At 47.3% G+C, this 17,257-nt stretch overlaps 2 protein-coding genes across 5 annotated transcripts in view; one reads left to right on the top strand and one right to left on the bottom strand.

The window, feature by feature from the left end:
- Window positions 1-17,257, top strand: part of apc2 (APC regulator of WNT signaling pathway 2) — a 35,620-nt gene that overhangs the window by 263 nt on the left and 18,100 nt on the right. Inside the window, exons 1-7 of one of the 4 annotated variants that reach the window (XM_020609131.1) lie at window positions 7-194; window positions 6,975-7,136; window positions 8,315-8,405; window positions 9,308-9,662; window positions 10,402-10,510; window positions 10,920-11,033; window positions 11,704-11,778. In XM_020609131.1, coding sequence (XP_020464787.1) covers window positions 6,996-7,136; window positions 8,315-8,405; window positions 9,308-9,662; window positions 10,402-10,510; window positions 10,920-11,033; window positions 11,704-11,778 — 885 coding nt within the window. In that variant the 5' untranslated portion in view covers window positions 7-194; window positions 6,975-6,995. The other 3 variants (XM_020609128.1, XM_020609129.1, XM_020609130.1) reach the window with 3 other exon arrangements.
- LOC109965260 (tripartite motif-containing protein 16-like) lies at window positions 11,786-17,251 on the bottom strand. Its single transcript, XM_020609132.1, has 4 exons — window positions 15,508-17,251; window positions 14,755-14,923; window positions 14,625-14,662; window positions 11,786-13,317 (listed from the first exon to the last, which is right to left on the bottom strand). The coding sequence occupies exons 1-4, from the start codon at window positions 16,295-16,297 to the stop codon at window positions 12,758-12,760; spliced, it is 1,557 nt and encodes a 518-aa protein (XP_020464788.1). The 5' UTR covers window positions 16,298-17,251; the 3' UTR covers window positions 11,786-12,757.

Here is a 17,257-nt window from a genome sequence, read left to right as displayed (position 1 = left end):
GTTTTGCGGCTGGATTGTGCGTGTTTCGTGCCATCCATCAGTGATGTGGCTTTGGCGGTTTTCTGCTTCACCCCAGCAGAGGATGGAGCAGCCATGAATCGCAGGTGTCGTCAGAAAAGCTCCAGCTTCAGATCATCTCAGAGGTCACGTTAAAGGACGGAAAATGAGGAAACACGGCTTTTCCGTTTAAACAGGTCCGTGTGTGGAAACGTGACTGTGGTGTCACCGTGAGCCTCATGACCGCGCAGGCTGAGACAGCATTTGTGAACTTTGTGAACCAGGTTGGTTGGTCGTGCTGGTCGATTGTTTGTGGCCTGTGCTGGTTTCACTGGGCTCACTGGTTACTGCGCACCACGATAAAAGGACTGGACGCGGTCACACGTTCATTTGTGCACGGTGGATCTTTTGCCCTTTTGTGTCAGTGTCTTGTCACCCGGTGTCGGCGTAGAGCGCCACACGTTTGATGGAGACCTCTGTTTATAGTTTTGTGTGTAAAATACAGATTGTGTTGGGTGAATGATCCTGTTGTCTCTCTGAGAAAATGTTTCAGGATTGCTATCGGAGGATTACAGTAAGTTGGGCCTGGTCAGGAGCTGCTCTGCTGGTGGATGCTGGTCTGAAACCAGTTTCATTGTTGGTTTGAACAGCAGCGTTTTGCTTGTATTGTCTTTGTCATTTTCGTGCTAGTCTTTGCTGATAAACGTGTAAAGGACTGCAAAGCAGCAGCTGGTCTCTGTGAGACAAAGTAAACCATACAAAAGCAACTGGTCAGGAGGTGGATCGGTATCGGTGGAGCAGAGACAGAGGTCGTGTGAGGTTCCAGGACTGTCACTGTAGTCTGCTGAGTCTAACAGTACAGGGAAAGATAAACACAGAATAAAGAGTGCCATTGTTGTGCCCGAGGCTTCAGGCCATCCCAGGATCTGGTCCAGGACACACTGGGACTGAGGCCTGAAATCTCACTGCTGTGGTGACCTGATGTCCAGTTCCATGTTTAAAGGTACATGTCGCTGTTCCACTTCATGTGTGTGTCAGTGGACCCGCATAGGGGTGAAAGTGATGCAGAGACAACAACATCAGTCCGTGAGCCTGGGTCACATTTCATTCACTACACCTGGAAACCATTATCTGATCTTCCAGGTCCAAGTTCTGAAATTCTCCACTTCGCACTAAAATGGGACATTTATGAATGTAACTCTGAATGTCATTTGTCTCCAGCCTGGGACGTGCAGACATATAAACATCCGAGGCACCAGGTTGTGTCACTGACACTTCCAGCTCCTGACAGATTTACCCAAACTTTTCTTGACTTTGTCAGATCTGTGAATTTTCTAAGAGTGGTCATGGTTTTGTTTCCCCCAGAGAAACGGCTGCATCCCATTTATTTCAGAATATCTCATGTTTTATTGAAAGTGCTTCCTGTTTTCGGTACTGTTTCTGTTTTTATTTGTCCATCTTGCCACACCCTGTTTATAGGGTTTAGATGTTGGATATTCTGAAACAAAGGCAAAACCTCAGAGGAATCATCATTTTTCAAACATGAATTCTGGTCCCCTCAGATTTGCTAAACTGGTTGAACATTCTGGGATTTTTCCTCTTTTTATAAAACATTTGTACTGCAAGAGTTTATTTTCCTTTTTACGGCATCAACATTTGTTGTCAGTTGTTTGTTTCCCGACAACCTGGTTCATTACTGAAATACTGTTTAGTAGCAGAGCTTTAACAGTGTCCATGAACACACCAACAGGAAGTGCTTTTCAATCTTGTCAGCTGCACATGGTGATAGCCCAGCTCTAACAAACACTGAACGCTGAGCCCTGACTGCGGTGGAGAGGCCTGCAGCTCTGCGCCATCTGGAGAAACAGGCTGGAACTAACAGCAGGGAGGAGCCCGGTGTGAACCTGCAGGAGGACGAGTGGCGGTTGATTTGGTGTCCACAGCGATCTCCGAGCTGCAGCCTGTTCTCACCGGGTCTCACATTTTCAGAATAAGTATGGCCCTAACCTGAGTCCAGCCCGGTGTTTAAAGGTGATGTCTTTTTATCAGTCTCCTCTGCAGCCCAGCTGTGTTGTGCACGCAGTCCCTGTATCAGTCACTGAAGCTGTTTAGCTGTGACTGGCAGCTCCGTCGTGGTTGTGGTTTCCAGTCTTGTTGTGAAAATCCTCCGTCACATCTCAGTTTGTAACACAATGTTAGTGAAAGTCATCACAGAGAAAATCACTTGAAATGATTTGTTTTGAACTGACACACCAACCACGCCACTCTGTTTGCTCTTCATGCAGCTAAAGACATTAATCAATGAGCTTGATCACATTAAAGCAAAAGTCATTTCAAAGTCAAGTAGTGAGAGTGAATACACAGTAGAACTGTACTTGCTGAGAGTGGTTTTCATCAAGTCACCACGCTGACACGTGTCTCTGTGTCCTTCACTGTGTTTAATGGAATCAGGTGTCGATCTCCTAGTTACACTTGTTTTATGGCTGAACTCAAGGCTTGTTTGAAACCAGGGGAAATGAACATCTGAAGTGTTCACGGTGGAGATGTCGGGTCTGAGACGCTGCTGATTTTTGTATTTAATTTACAGAAAATTGAATCTTTTTCTCTTTAGACTAAATATCTGTTTAAACAATTAAGAAAGCGATCAGCATCGACCACAGAAATTATCTGCAGTCCAGATGAAGGTAGTTTGTCACAACTCACAGCTCCCCACCGGCCACACATTTCCTTCAGAATCCATGTTCTACTAGCTGTTCGAGTGGAGCCTGATCTCCTGTCTGGTGCGTGGGTAGAACCACAGCTTCCTCCTGGTTTGTGGCTCCATGTTATTTGGCCACCTGCTCTTTTGCTTGCCACACGTCTCTGAACATGATGCTGCTGTTGATGAGTTTCTCACATCACACTGACACTGTAGCTGGAGGAAGATGTTTCTACTGTTGAAGCTGAGCTGGCGCGACTTACTTTGAGGATCCTCTTTGCTCGTGCATTGTTCTGTGTAACTCCTTTTAATCCCAAAAGCAGCTGCTCGTCTTTTGACTGGAGTAAAGAAACGTGAGTGTGTTACTCCAGTTCAGTCTACTCTTCACTGGCTTTCTGTCCACTTCAGGATTGGTTTTAAATGGGACAGTTCCTCCTTAGTTATAAGAAATAAATCCACATCCATGGGCCATCCAGAGCTCTGAGCTCAGCTAACCTGACCCCTGATGTGACTGAGCTTTGGCTAAAGCTGCACCAAACCATCTGCCTTTAGCCGACGTACTGCCCACAGCCTTTTACATCTTTGGTGAAGACTCTCCTGTTTTCATCGACGTTCAGTTTAATAAAGACACCTTCCATTGTCTGTTTTAATTCTTTATCTTGTGATAATTTGTTAATGTGCTTTACTCCATAAACAGTCTTAAGCTTTGTTATTTCTGCTCCTGTTTGGACGCTGACATTCAGTGGCAACGGCCTCCAGAGGTTACAGTAACGACAGATTTCACATTTCATCCTGTTAACAACAACATAACACTGTTTGCTGACAGGAAGCGTGAGTGCTGACTCACACTGTTGTTATGGCTGGCAAGGCGATGGTCAGTGTGCTGCGGTAGGAGCTTCACCCTCCTCCTCCTCGGCTGGATGCCTCCACACAGCAACATGCTGAGCATCCAGCCGTCAGGACTAGATCCAGAGACGCTGACAGCTGCTGGACCTGCACAGTGCTGTGTTCTGTTTGTCACATCAGGTGAAACCACTCGTTTTGTGGCAGTGGTAGTTCTCCCGGTACATTCTGTGTTGCTGTCAGACAGTGACTGAACCCGAAAGCTGCACTGGCCACTATGTTCATAATAACAAGGGAGCACATCAGTGTCACTCCAAGTCGCTTCTGTGTCGACCAGTTTTTTTGGCCTGTAGGAAGCTCAGTGAGAGTAGATCCCAGACACATTACAGGGGCAGGGCTGACACTGGTTCGGTCCACTCTCTGTCACACATCCGTAATCTTCCCCCGCCAGTGTTCCACGGTCAGAACATTTAGGGTGTGGGTGTAACAGGAGCTCTGTCCTGACAGCATCACAGTTGCAGCCGTTTTAAAACCCTGAAACACTGAGAGGAGCAGGCGCCATTTTGGGCTCCTCCTCCCAGTGGCCTACAGGATGCGGTTGCCATGGTAACTAGAGGGAGGAGGGGGCGATGCAGGGTGGGGAGGATGTGAGGTAGGAGCAGATGGCGGTGGGAGTGATCGACACAGTCTTTGTTCAGAGAAGCACATTAATGTTTTATTATGGAGAATGTGTGTTCGTGAAGGATGAGAGCAGGAAGGAAAACAGTAAGGAGCGGATTTAGGTGATGCAGCCACAGAGTGCACGTTGGCAGGAGGCTGGAGGGCTCAGATAACACAGGGATGGTGGTGTCTGATGCCCATATGAAATGTTGTTTTTTATCTGACAGTTCCACAATCATAGCATGATGTTTTTTTACGGTGTCTGTGATGACGGCGGCGATTTGAACCCAAACCACGACCTTGACCTAAACCTAACTTGTCTGTGTGCGAAAACCAAATGAAATTGTGATGTCTCCATAATAGTAGCCATAATGATGATGGAGGTGCCATAAACACTGGTGGAGCTGTTGCCGTTAAACCTGCCACTGTAGGAGATGCTCCCGTGGGTCGGGACAGACCAGCTGTATGAGGCATTTGGTCTGAAGGGCTGGTCCTCTGGAGAGTCACGGATCATTGGGCTTCTGATCTTCTTCTAATCTGGTGTCTTCGGGCCTGATCCTGCCGTGGACTGGTTGGTGAGCAGTGTGTTTTCTTACGTGGTGCAGATGCTTCATGAGCATCTTCTTTGTTCCCAATCGCTGTAACTGGTGTTTGGAAATGTAAAGGAAGGTGAAACTGGTTCATCTGGACACTTAAAATCATCCTCCGTCTTTGTTTTTAGTTCTTCCTTTCTCCTGTCCGCGTTTCACGCGATCCATTCTTTGTGTCCTTATTCGTTATTTCTCTCTCTCCCTTCTTTCTTCCCTCCCTCTCTTCCTGTTTCATCTCTTGACGGCATAGTCTCGTATTGAGGTCACACACATTGCAGTGGTTGTTTCCATGGCAACTGCACCATTAACAGGGCTCTAACGCTCGTTAACTCTCTCTGTCTGATTCGTTGTCCTCTCAGGAGCTGCACGTTTTCTTACCCAGCATGCTTTGCAGCGACTGCAGCAGCAGCTGTGTGTGTGTGAGCACAAAGCTGTATCAGAGCAGAATTGCTGGATGTAAATGTGTCACTGTGGCGATTGATGGGGGATGGGGGCCCGTTACTATGGTAACACAGAACATCAATGTATCAGAGGTCCTTGATGGGAAACGGGGGCATTAAGTACACAGACACACCCACCGGCTAGAGTATGTCTACTGACTGAGAGGTCCCACGGGTGGAGAGTGTGCGCTCTGTTGTTGTTATGTTGCTGCTACATGAACAGTGTGTGTCTTCCAGGTTCATATATCTGCTGTGTTTTGGTAAAATGAAATTATCGGAGAAACTGGAACGGTGACTCGGTCCTCAGCAGTCTGTTCTGTAACCCAAGAACATGTCCAATAAGATCCCCATCACTGCCTCCTCTCAGACCTGCAGCCCCATCCTCCTCCTACCCACAATCCCCTGGGGGTCATGGCCTCATAATGAGTCCAGGTCTGCTGAGCTGAGAAGAAACCTGATATCAGGGACAGGAAATCATCAGAAGCACCTTGGAAACCCAGTGGCTGTCGGTGTCGGTCCGTTCGCTGCCTGAAACACAGCAGGCAGTGAACAGACCGACACCGACAGCAGCTTCACCTTGGACTCTGCAGTGAAGGTCAGACTGAGTATGTGCAGCAGCAGCAGCTGATCTGAGCCCAGAGCAGTGGCCTCATCAGACAGAGCAGATGAATGAGCGGGAGGGGACTGGAAGTTTGGCCAGACGCTTGTTTTCAGCAGTGCTGGAGGAAGCACTCGCATCTTTTACTCAACTGAAAGTAGTAATACCGCAGTGTAGAAAAACTACAAGTAAAAGTCCTGTATCTTATGTAAGAAAAAGTACAAAAGTATTAGCCCCAAAACATAAAGTACCTAAAGTAACTGTACTCCTTGTGCAGAACGGCCCATTTTAGAATGACTGTTATATTGTGGGGCTATAAGGAATTGTTCCTGCTTATGTTGCTCTGAGGTTAGAAAAGTCGCACTGAGGTTTATGATGGTAGAGCAACAGGAAATATTCAAACCAAGGCTCCATTTTATAAGTTGGAAATATTCGGGCTTTTGTTTCAAATGCCGTTTCCCGTAATTCCTCAGTTTTCAGTGTATTTCTCCAGATTCCAGCCCGAATTATTTCATGTGTTTGGGTCTTTTGAGAAAGTTACATGACGAGTGTGTGTGGTCTACTGCAGTAAGAGGTACAGTATTTCCCTGTGTAAATGTAGTGAAGTAGCAGAACTTTGAACTATTCTGGGAGTAAAGTAACCAGGACCTCTTAGCGTTAAACTCCTAATGTCAGTCATTCCATAACGTGTCCGCTAACCGTCGGACTGTCACCAAGCTTCCTGTTGGCCCTGTCACAGTGAAACGCATTGATCCAAAGGGAGGCTGATCTGACAGATGAGTTCTCTCGCTGTGAGCCGTCTGCTGCCCGGAGGAGGAGGAGGAGAGGCAGACATCTTGTTTGCTCCTCAGGCTGGTGGAGAGCAGACCAGACCAGTCAGGAGTGGCACACACATTATATCAGTTTCTGCTGCCATGCTGAGACTGGCTAAGCACTGCCAAGGCCGAGCTCCCGCTGAGTGAGAGGCCTGACATCTCTAGTGGGTGTTGTCCCTGGATGTCGGTGGGAGTCTGTACAGAACGTGTCAAGGAGCAGATCTGGACATGCAAAGACTTTGACTGGCCTATGGTTCTCATTCCTCAGAGCAATGTGTGTGTCAGGCTGTGTTAAGTTTATAAAACTCTCCCCTCCTGTGTGTTTCCCTGCAGGGGGCGCTGCACAGTGTGAAGATGGCCAACGCCGTGGCTTCTTACGACCAGCTGGCCCACCAGGTGGAGGTGCTCCGCAAGGAGAACTCCCACCTGAGGAGGGAGCTGGAGGACAACTCCAACCACCTGTCCAAACTGGAGACGGAGACATTCGGCATGAAGGTCAGTCTGAAACAGTGTGAAAATCACACACCAAGAAGTGCAGGTTTAAAAAATTAGGTTTTGCCCCAAATTTTGCCTGGCAGGCAACATACCACCTGCCCTGCCTTCCTGACACTACTCAGGGCTGAAAAGTCCCCCCACCAATTTACTCATAATTTAGTATTTTCCAGATTATATAAAGACAGTGACATGTATACAGGTGATTACCTTAGAAGACAAAGTAGGAAACAGTTCAGATATGTCAGGAGCTGCATTTTGTTTTGCTTTTAATAGGTACATGGTAACACCGGTTGCAAGTACAGTTTCTGTCCAGTGACTGAATTTGCATTGAACTGACTAAATGTGCAAACATATCTCTGTTATGGTTCTTAAATGTGACGTACACTGTAGAAAATTAGTACATTTTCATTGATGTGTATGTGAACGTAGATGTGCTGTCTTTGCTCCCTTTTGCTTATACTTTTGGATTTTGAGAACTGAATTGTTAATGTTTGTTTTTCTGTTAATGAAAATGTATGAAAAACTGGGCAAAAACACTCATTTGTAAAAATGTTCAACTCTTTGTTTCACTGCAAAAGATAGCTACAGATGTTAGTTCTCTCATTTCATGACATTTAACTGTCTTTGAGGAATCGAATCTGTGTTTAGTTTCAAATCAAATCACTTTCTGAACTCAACTGGATTTATAGCTAAAATAATCAATAAATAGACAGAAACCTGTGAAATCAGGCCAGGGCCAAAGCTGGACATAAACCCCATCAGCTGCACGCACATGCACACACACGTGACTCCAGATGCAGAGCAGCTAGATTATCAGACTTGGCTCTGCTGGTTTTATCTGAATTAGGACGCCTCAGTCTCAGACTGAAGCAGCTGCAGCTCACATCTGTGGTCACATGGCTCACCTGCATCAGGTGAGTCTGCAGGTCACTTGAACAGTTTTCTCTTGTCAGCAGCTCATGGGGTTAAACCCAGGAGGCACAACTGTGAGGGAACAATCTTCTTGTCCTGGATCAAGTGGTGTTTTACTGCCTGTCTTATGGGATTGTTTTGTTTTTGTGCAGTGTATGTTTTTAAGACTAGTGTCTGGTTGCGGCCTTTGGTGACTAATGCTAAACACCGATGCACTCATCAGTCTGTGATACAGGAGGTTTTCTGTGTGTTGACTCTGGATGCAGGAGGTGTTGAAGCAGCTACAGAGTAAACTGGAGCAGGAGGCGGGAACTCTGGCCTCGTCGGGGAGGAGCGACGTGCTGCACCAACTCAAAGGTCTGAACCTGCTTTAACATCATTAAACCACAAGCAGAAGTCCTCCTCGTGTCATCTGTCCACGCCAGGCAGATGTGATGGGGGACGTTGGCTTTATACAGAGAGGGAACCAATATCTGACGGAGAACAAAAGGATTGTCAGAATGGTTGTAATGTACCTTTAAAGTCCATTCTGTGAGGATAGAGATAGGTGGGGCTGACTCTACTGGGACCAGTCCTCTTTCACAGACAAATAAATCAGCCCAGTCGGCTCCCTGATCGGCTACAGCTGGCTCAGCCTCCTTGTGAGACTTAGATAACCAATTGATGTCAATTAGTTTGTCTGGACTGGAATTCAGTTACCTCCAGTGGAGATTAACAGCTGGTGTGGTTACAGAAGGATGTAAAGGGGTTGAGTCCATAGTGAGCTCTCACAACGCTTACTAAGAATAATCAATAAAAACTATAAATAAAATGCCCCAAAGAATTTACATGAATATTTATAAATAACTGGTAAAGGTGGAGCTGATGGTAACTACCTTATAAACTTATACTGTGAAGTACTTTACATCCTGCTGGGTAGCTGGTGGATTTCCCACCGGGATCAATAGAGTCTGATGGTTCTGCTGGGTTTGGTTTGATTCATCTGATTCTGGAAAGTAAGTGAAGTTATCAGGTACATGTAGTGCAGTAAAAAGTACACGGTTTGTCTCTGACATGGAGTCACAGTATGAAGTAGCAGGACATGGAAGTACTCAGGAGAAGTACAGATACCTCAGAACTGGGCTTAAGTAACTCTGGTTACTGGTTACTCAGGTAACACAGGCTAGATCTTCCAAAGCGCAGCTGAGTCAGGCGTGGATATATATACATAGATAGATGGATGGATGGCTGGATAATCCTCCTTGTTCTTCGTCCCTCAGAGCTCCACATGGACCTCACCAACTACTACGAACTCAAACACCAGCCTCACAACCTGAGGCTGCTGACGGACAGTCTGGGAAGGCCGGGGCTAACAGGTGCTGCAGAGGTGCGGTTAGAAGATCGTCTGGCTCTTCCTCCTTCTGCCTGCTCTTCCTCCTCCTCAGTGGCGGCAATGAGTAGAGCCAGTTGTCCGCTGAGAGCCGCATCCCGTCAGAGCGCAGTGTCTGGGGGGGAGGCCGCCGCCATAATGCTGCCTCATCACTTCCTGGACGGAGCCCCACCAAAGACCGCTGTGATTAGTGGAGCAGATGGAAGACTGAGCGACCATCACCTGGAGGAGCTGTACAAGGAGAGGTGAGCTCACTCATGAGAGAGATGATGAGCTCCCATCACTGTGACTGAGACACGTCTTCAGGGAAGCAGGCGGCTGCCAAAATATTTATCCTGAGGCCTTTAAAGATCCTGTCTGTGCTGTCCCCCCCCCACAAACCCCATCCAGAGACCAGCAGCACCAGTGAACGTGGTGTCCTCACTGTGATGCGAGTCCAGACCCTGGTTTATCGCTATGTGCCGTAGACATCCACTGTTGTCCACCAGCTATTAAACCCCATATTTCATATATGTGTGTATATTTAAGATGATCTAACCCCTTTGTAATTAGTTTCAGAATTTTGTCTTGCTACAGTGTAAAATGGCTGCTGTGATATCATTTGCAAAATAAATACAAACCTAGAGGAAAAAAGAGGCATAATTACAACAGATGCTACATTTATAATATGAAACTTTTTCTCAAGTTTCACAATTGTTTTTAATTATGTAGTGAAATATTTGTTTCATATTTACAGTTTAATTTGAAGTCATTTAAACAGAAAAATCAAATGTAATAACAGTAAAATGAATCTTGTACAGTAACATGTGGTCTGTCAAATGTGATTGGCTTGGACATTTTTCCATTAGAACGACCAAAAGCAGCACAGGCTGGTGGTTTCTAGAGCAGCAGCAGCAGAGACGCAGCTCACAGGCTCCATGTTTGCATCGATGTTGTGAAGCCTGAACAAACAGGAGCCTCTCATGTTTGTGTTGCCCGCTGTAGGAACCTCCTGCTGGGGGAGATCGACCGCGAAGAGAGAGAGCGCTGCTGGTACTTCAGCCAGCTGGAGGTGCTGTCTCAGAGACTAGCCCAGCTGCCTCGGATAGACACGGTGAGCACGCACACATAGAATATGGCAGCCTCTGTCCTGGGCCTGAGGCTTCGGGGAATAATTAGATCCTGGTTTGGTGAAACATTGTGGTTTGGTTAATCTCGTGGTGTGACTATCACCTCACTTTCAGGAGTTAAACTTGAATTCCGATCAGAAAAACAAACTGTCCTATAACACCAGAAAAAGCTGCTGTCATTGTCCTCAGGTGTCTTGTTCTGTCCAGTGAAAACAACAGAACACGGCAGAAAATGTGAGAACCCGATGTGTTTTTTTTTAAATAAACATCGACTGTTAACTGTTTCAGCTCTGAGCAGTATGTCAGCTCTGTGTGCGTCAGAGCAGCCTTTTGTCTGTGTGTGAGCGTCTCTGGCAGCTCGGTCCTGATCTGAGTGTGTGTCTGCTGCTGCAGTTTTCTCTGCAGATGGACCTGATCCGGCAGCAGCTGGAGTTTGAGGCCCAGCAGGTTCGATCAGTGATGGAGGAACGATTCGGCACCAGTGACGAGATGGTTCAGAGGACGCAGGTGAGACGCACACTGCTCTTTTACAGCTTTAATGACAACATTAAATTAACCATGAAAAACTCCTGTCAATGTGTTGGACCTCATCAATGTCTGGGAAATATCTGATCTAATTTCTGCTCTGCTCTGTCAGTCAAACTTTGTATTTGTACAAGTAAATGAAGAGTGAAACCAGACTAACGCACACAAAAACATTACATGGAAAATGATCAAAACCAACAGAAAACGTTAAAACACAAAACTAGAAAAAAGAGAAACGGCAACAGCAAATAAATGAAGGAATCGACCATTTTCAAACAGTAAATACATGAATAAACAGAACTGATAATGGAAGTTGGGTCATCCAGGTTAAAGTTTGCTTTTACTGAAAACAGCACCACCCTCAGGCAGAACCACGACACAATGAGCACCATTAGAACGTTATAGAAACTATACGACACGCGACTGTCGTGTTAGTCGAGAGCGTGTGCAGGAGTTGTTCATGTTTGTGTTCACGGCGTTTTCTCCAGCACACTCAGATGTGTGGAGGTTGTTGTTTAACAACATTAGTTGGATTGTTAAAGATGAATTCATGACATGATTTCAGTTGTCACTGAGCTGCGGCTGACAGCTGCTGGTGGCGAAGCCGCACATCTGGATGTGTCTGAACTGTGTGTGTGTGTGTGTGTTGCAGATGCGTGTTGCTCGCCTGGAGCAGCTGGAAATAGAGCTGCAGGAGGCCCGGGGGAGTCAGGAGAACCAGCTGCAGGTCAGACACGCCCACACAGCAACACATGCACAAACATCACGCACGGACAGCGGTGCGTGCACTGAGCATCACTCAGACCGAGGCAGGTCCCAGTTTGTGTTAGAGCTGCTTCACTGAATGTGTTGGAGGCTGAACTGAGCCACTCGGGCTGATGGGGAGTCAGGTAACCTGTGTACACGTGGATTTCCAGGATGTTTATACAGTGGAAGGCTGCTAACGCACACAACTGCACAGACCACCTCACGTGCTCGCCTTCAAAAACTGTAAGGTGGCTGGAGAGATGCCACCAGAGCTGTGATCAGTCCGGTTGGTTTGCATTTGGTGAGGGAGAAGACGGCATGAAGCGAGATGAAGATGCACTCCAGGCTGGACATTCAGATGTTGCAGCCATCGCGCCGTCTGGTCCACTTTGTTCTGCTGGTGAAGACCTTTATCATTCAGGGAACTGTTCAGTTAAATGAGCTGCTGCGGTGCATCCTGTTTCCCCGTGAGGCTTCTGTGGCTGCAGGTGTCCCACTGACCTGCTGTCACCAGTAGAAACAGCTTCTGTAGAGCCGCCTTCTGTCTGTTCCAGATGGAAAAGGTGGACTTGTTGGTGGCTTCACCCTGTTTGACAGTCACTTCTGTCTTATTATCTGTCCCCCTGAGTAGCGCTGAGCTGGGAGGGGGTCTAGGCATTCAGTCTTTGGTCTGCTCACTTCTGGTGATACACTCTGGCCCAAATCAGTTGTTCTCCATACATAAGCGTTTGGAAAGGGCCGCAGTAAAACGGTGGAGGTCCATAGTTTTGAGCATCCCAGCCCCCCAAAAACGATTCTTCTTTTATATGATTAGATCCATTTGGTCCAAAAGTATTTGGACAACATTTGAACATTTGGCGGTACCCTGTCCTCCTCAATTCATTTGCAGTTTGCACCAGTCAAGGACCAAACCAGGTTGTGAGAAGCAGGGAAACCTGGTCCACCCTGCTCACAGTGGTTCACTGCAGCAGCCGCTCCCAGTCCAACACCACCTGACACAGCGACACCGAGCCGTCGTAGGCCCAGACCCAGAAGCCCGGGTACACAGCCTCAGTGAAGGCGCAGGTGAAGGTGTGGAGGTGGACCAGGGCGTCCTGGGAGACGCAGTAGAAGGACAGAGACCCCTCATTCCAGTCCAGGTAAACCCCGACTCTATGGGTGAAGGGTTGAGGGTAGGAGGAGCTGAACCTCCTGTAGTTGTGGCACGGTGTGTATCTGCCCTCTGAGCACTCCAGACTCCAGGAGTGCCTGTAGTATCCCAGTAGGCAGGCCGCCATGGCTCCGTCTCTGGAGATGCTGTTGTAGGTGATGCCGATGTCGGCGCCACCGCTCCACTCCACCTCCCAGTACGCCGAATCCAGCAGCCCCTCCCTGCACAGGACCTGAGGGCAGTGCAGAAACCGGTCCGGGTGCTCCGAGGCTCGATCGTCTGACCAGACTCGAATGGCCTTCCTGTTGTTGTTGGTCAGGTGGAGCTCTGAGTTGGCAGTGTTGGGGTCAAGGGTCAAATAAGTGGCAACTGAGTGGGGGAAGAAGCCAGAATGAATTGATCAGTGACATATTTAAATGTGATGTATCACAGTAAGAAATGTAAACTGAACTTGTTTGCCTGTGGATCCGAATCATCAGTCGGAGGAATCAGTGAAATTTGTTTCTGACACTTCAGACTCAGCTCTGACCCTCGGGATCCAAACCATAATCAGTGGTTACAAATGAACACAAGCCTGAGGCTGTATACAGCCATTCATGTCTCTCATGTGTACAGATGAAGGAAGGAAGGTTAGCATCACCCAGAGTCAGACCATGCAGTGTGAGTATTCACTAAAACCTAAACTAATGGAAAGTATCAACAACACAACACATCAGTAATTAAACCCACAGCAGCTGCTAGTTGCAGCCTGAACATGAGTCATTGTGCTGTAAATCAACACAGCTCATAATAAAAGTGATGAAACACTGCGTACGTTCTCCCATCAAAGGCTGAAGTGTGAAATAGTGTCTGTGAAATATCTTAAAGGAACAAACACTGGCTGTAGCACAGTGGAAACGTCGCGTTCAGGCGTGAATCAGGTTGGATGATGCATCAACCTGGTCCATCAGCTGATATTCAGATGCATCACAGTATAAATGAAGTCACTGCTTATGTTGAACCCTTAAGATTAAACTGAGGTGTGAACAGCAAAATTTAGCTTTGGCCCACGTTCCATTGGGCTCATTTTAAAACACCCTCAAACATATTAGCAGCCACAGTCAGTGTGTTTTTGTGCACTGTGGTAACCTGTTACTGTGCACAAGCGGCAGGTCAGTGGTCAGACTGACTGGGGACAGGGACAGAAGACTTGTCTTTAGTTTTCAGTGTGTGTGGACACAGACAGAACAGAGCTCCTGTCCACGAACAGTCTGAATTTGACAACTGACCAAAAGTTCAACAGTGCTCGCTGGCTTCACTTTGAGCTTGACTTGGGCTTGTTTAAAATCCACGGAGGCCTGGCTCCATGTAACGATCTCTCTTTCCATCCATGGTTCCCTGTGTCTTTGTTGTGCACTCGTAAAATGCTGGTTAGAAACCTGGTTACATGGACACATGGCAGAGGAGCCTACCTTGGCTTACTACGGTTTATTACAAGTAAGAAAGTCAAAGGGAGCTGGTGACCACGTGCACAGAAACACACTCACTGACTGTTTGCATGAGGCATTCAGCCTCAGAGCCCCAGGACACGTCTGTGCAGACTGAACTGTAACGTTGATTACAGAACCTCAGGCAGATGGTTAAAGGTAGAAGGAAGCGTTTCATGTGAACCAAAGATGAAACCCATGTGTTCTTACAGTTTTTGGGCGACCACAGGTCTTCTCCTGGTTGATGCCTGTAAGAGCACAACCACAGCCAACAGTTAAATCACAAGCTGGAATTCTGGCTGCAGCAGAGCAGAGAAGTTCTGTCGGCCGTCCTTCTCACCTCTGCTCGTCTGTCTCAGCGTCTGTCAGACCAGCCAGGCTGATCCCTGAGGGCGGAGCCTCTGAAGGTTCGTCTCCTCTCTCCTCCTCCTCTTCTGCTGACACCACATGCGAGCCTCCATTGCTCCACTCCTCGCTGTCACAGCTCTGTTCAGCTGTGGAGAGTCTGACTGAATGCACAGGATTTTGTCTGCGTCTCAATTCAATCAGATTCTTTATGATCAATAATATTGTATCTACATCTTTGCTCCAAGATTTATGATAAATTCTAGTGATTTATAGGAAGATAAATACAGTAAATAAAAGCACAAACATTTTAATTTACTGTGTAAATTGCACAGAAGCCCTGAACAGTGGCCTCCTCTCAGGCTCTACATGACCCCAGTGACCTCCTGTATGCAGCCTGAGAGTCACAACCCAGGGCCAAGAAGTCCTCAATGTACACTCATATTTTTGAATGGCACAGACCATTACAGAGGAAACTGTCATCTGTTTGACCGCTGAAATGAGGAAGTGTGTTTTGTGGCTCCATGTTAATATAAGTAGAAACAAATCCAGACAGACAGCAACGTCCACCCAGAGACGGGGCAGTGGAGCCACGTAACTTGTTTAACTAATATCAGAGATCATGTTACAGCTCATGAGTTGATGTGAAGTCATCTGACCCAGGAACACAACAGGGCAGAAGTCCTGAGGGTTTATGGTCAGATTCAGACTCTGAGCCAATCGGAGCTGATCTGATATGGGAGCCTACCTGTCGTCAGCCGCTGTCCCATGTCCTCACTCTGTGCTTCAGAGACGCTTGCTGTCACCTCACACGTCTCCTCAGACACACATATGTCCCGCTCACCGTCGTCTGGTTGAGTCGCCTCGTCTTTCGTGCTGTCGTTTAGTTTCTCTTTCTGCTCTGAGTGGTTTCCCCTGGAACCGCTGTCCAGCTGTTCCTCTTTCTCTCCAGCTTCCTGTCTGTCCTCCACTTTCTTTAAAAGTTTGCGGTCTGTACTGAACAGATTCTTAAAGAGTTTGTCTGTTTTTTCAGCTTGCAGGACTTTTATTTTGGAAGAATCCTCCTTTGCAGTGATGCACTTGTCTTTCTCCTTTGAGGGACCGATCCTGAGGATGTTCGACAGGTCCTCTCTGAGGAAGCTCAGGAGGTTCAGTGGTTTCTCTGCTGTCTGATCCAACTTAGGATCCGCAGCCTTCTCGTCTTCGTCCTGGGACGAGCTGAAGACGCTGCTGATGTCTTCTTTAAACTGACATAAGTCCTCTTTCAGGAGACTGAGAGTGCTGGGCTTGTTCTCCATCTGACTCGATGGGCCGTCCTCCTTTTTCACCTCTTTGTCCTTAAACACCTTCAGGAGGTCCTCTTTGAGAAGAGCCAGTGGGCTGATCATATGTTTCTCCTTCTGTTGTGCCTTAAGAAGATCTTTCACCTTCACATCTTTATCTTCCCGGTCTGATTTGTTGGGTAAAATGTCCTCGTTGTGATGAGCTTCAGGCTCTGTTTGGCCGTTTTTCTCTGCAGTTTCCTCTGTGAGACTCATTTTCAGCCTCTGTACCTCTGTGGTTTCAGTGGAGTGCTGCTGCTGTAAAGTCTCTTCACCTCCTGTTCACTGCCATCTTCCTAGAGCTGCTGATGATGTGGCTGCAGACTCTTGGTCGTGCTGAGGAAGGCTCAGTCTATCAAAAGTCGAACATAAAGCAGAAATTTCTACAAGTGCACTGTCACAGTTTGAAACCACAGCTTTAGTCCAAACAGTGGAAAAACTAAAGACGTTTAAATAAGCTGATAAAAACCCAACTGCGGAGGGTATGAACTGATACTTTATTGATCAGTTTAAGCCATCAATAAGAACAACTTGTGGGATGCCATGTTGTGGAAATCCTCCTCCTCTCTGGTGGCTGACCACCTGTCTTCTGGAAAACAGCTGCAGCACCGAATGCCAGTGTTCGTATGTCCTCTGCATTTGTGTTCAGGCTTGTCTAAGGTTCCTCTGGATCATCTGTTGTGTTCATTCTCAGCGTGCGCTCACAGATACTTGCATCAGGCTCGGTCCCTGTGTTCTTTATCTACAAAACAAAGCCCTGCAGTTCTGTCAGACGGACCCGAGTGTTGTCGCTGTAATCTGTTTCACAGTACTCGACGTGTTTCTGGTTCGACCAGTTTGTCTCCATATTTGACTGTAGAACATGAATGTGATTGGCTGACGTGTGCAGGAGTTGGGATTGCTTCTGCTTTAGACGAGAGGGCCGGGCCTCCAGAGTGAGCCTGCAGCTGCTTGTCACAGCTGTTAGGGGTTAGTCAAAGCTTTGGGTTTAACGTTAGAGCTAAGGCCAGGGTTAGAGTTAGGGTCCAGTACCCAGTGTTCCTGGGGACTGTGTTGCCGCTGACAACCACAACTCTTACTGACAGATACAGATGGGACACGTACCTGCACCCTGCATCAGAAACCCGATTGCAGAACTCTGATCACAGGGGGATCAGAGGACGGCCAGGGTCCAAA

This window comes from Monopterus albus, unplaced genomic scaffold (assembly GCF_001952655.1).
Source record: "Monopterus albus unplaced genomic scaffold, M_albus_1.0 scaffold98.1, whole genome shotgun sequence".
In the NCBI taxonomy this organism is placed as follows: Eukaryota; Metazoa; Chordata; class Actinopteri; order Synbranchiformes; family Synbranchidae; genus Monopterus; species Monopterus albus.
The sequence above is the reverse complement of the archived record's forward strand: the minus strand, read 5'-3'. Positions and strand labels throughout refer to the sequence as shown.

Bases quoted from the DNA above. Each gene is read 5' to 3' on its own strand.
- LOC109965260 (XM_020609132.1), bottom strand. From the start codon at position 16,297: ATGAGTCTCACAGAGGAAACTGCAGAGAAAAACGGCCAAACAGAGCCT. The intron at 14,924-15,507 runs GTAGGCTCCCAT...CTGTGCATTCAG, and splicing joins GGGACAGCGGCTGACGACAG to TCAGACTCTCCACAGCTGAA. The intron at 14,663-14,754 runs GTGAGAAGGACG...GTGCTCTTACAG, and splicing joins GCTGAGACAGACGAGCAGAG to GCATCAACCAGGAGAAGACC.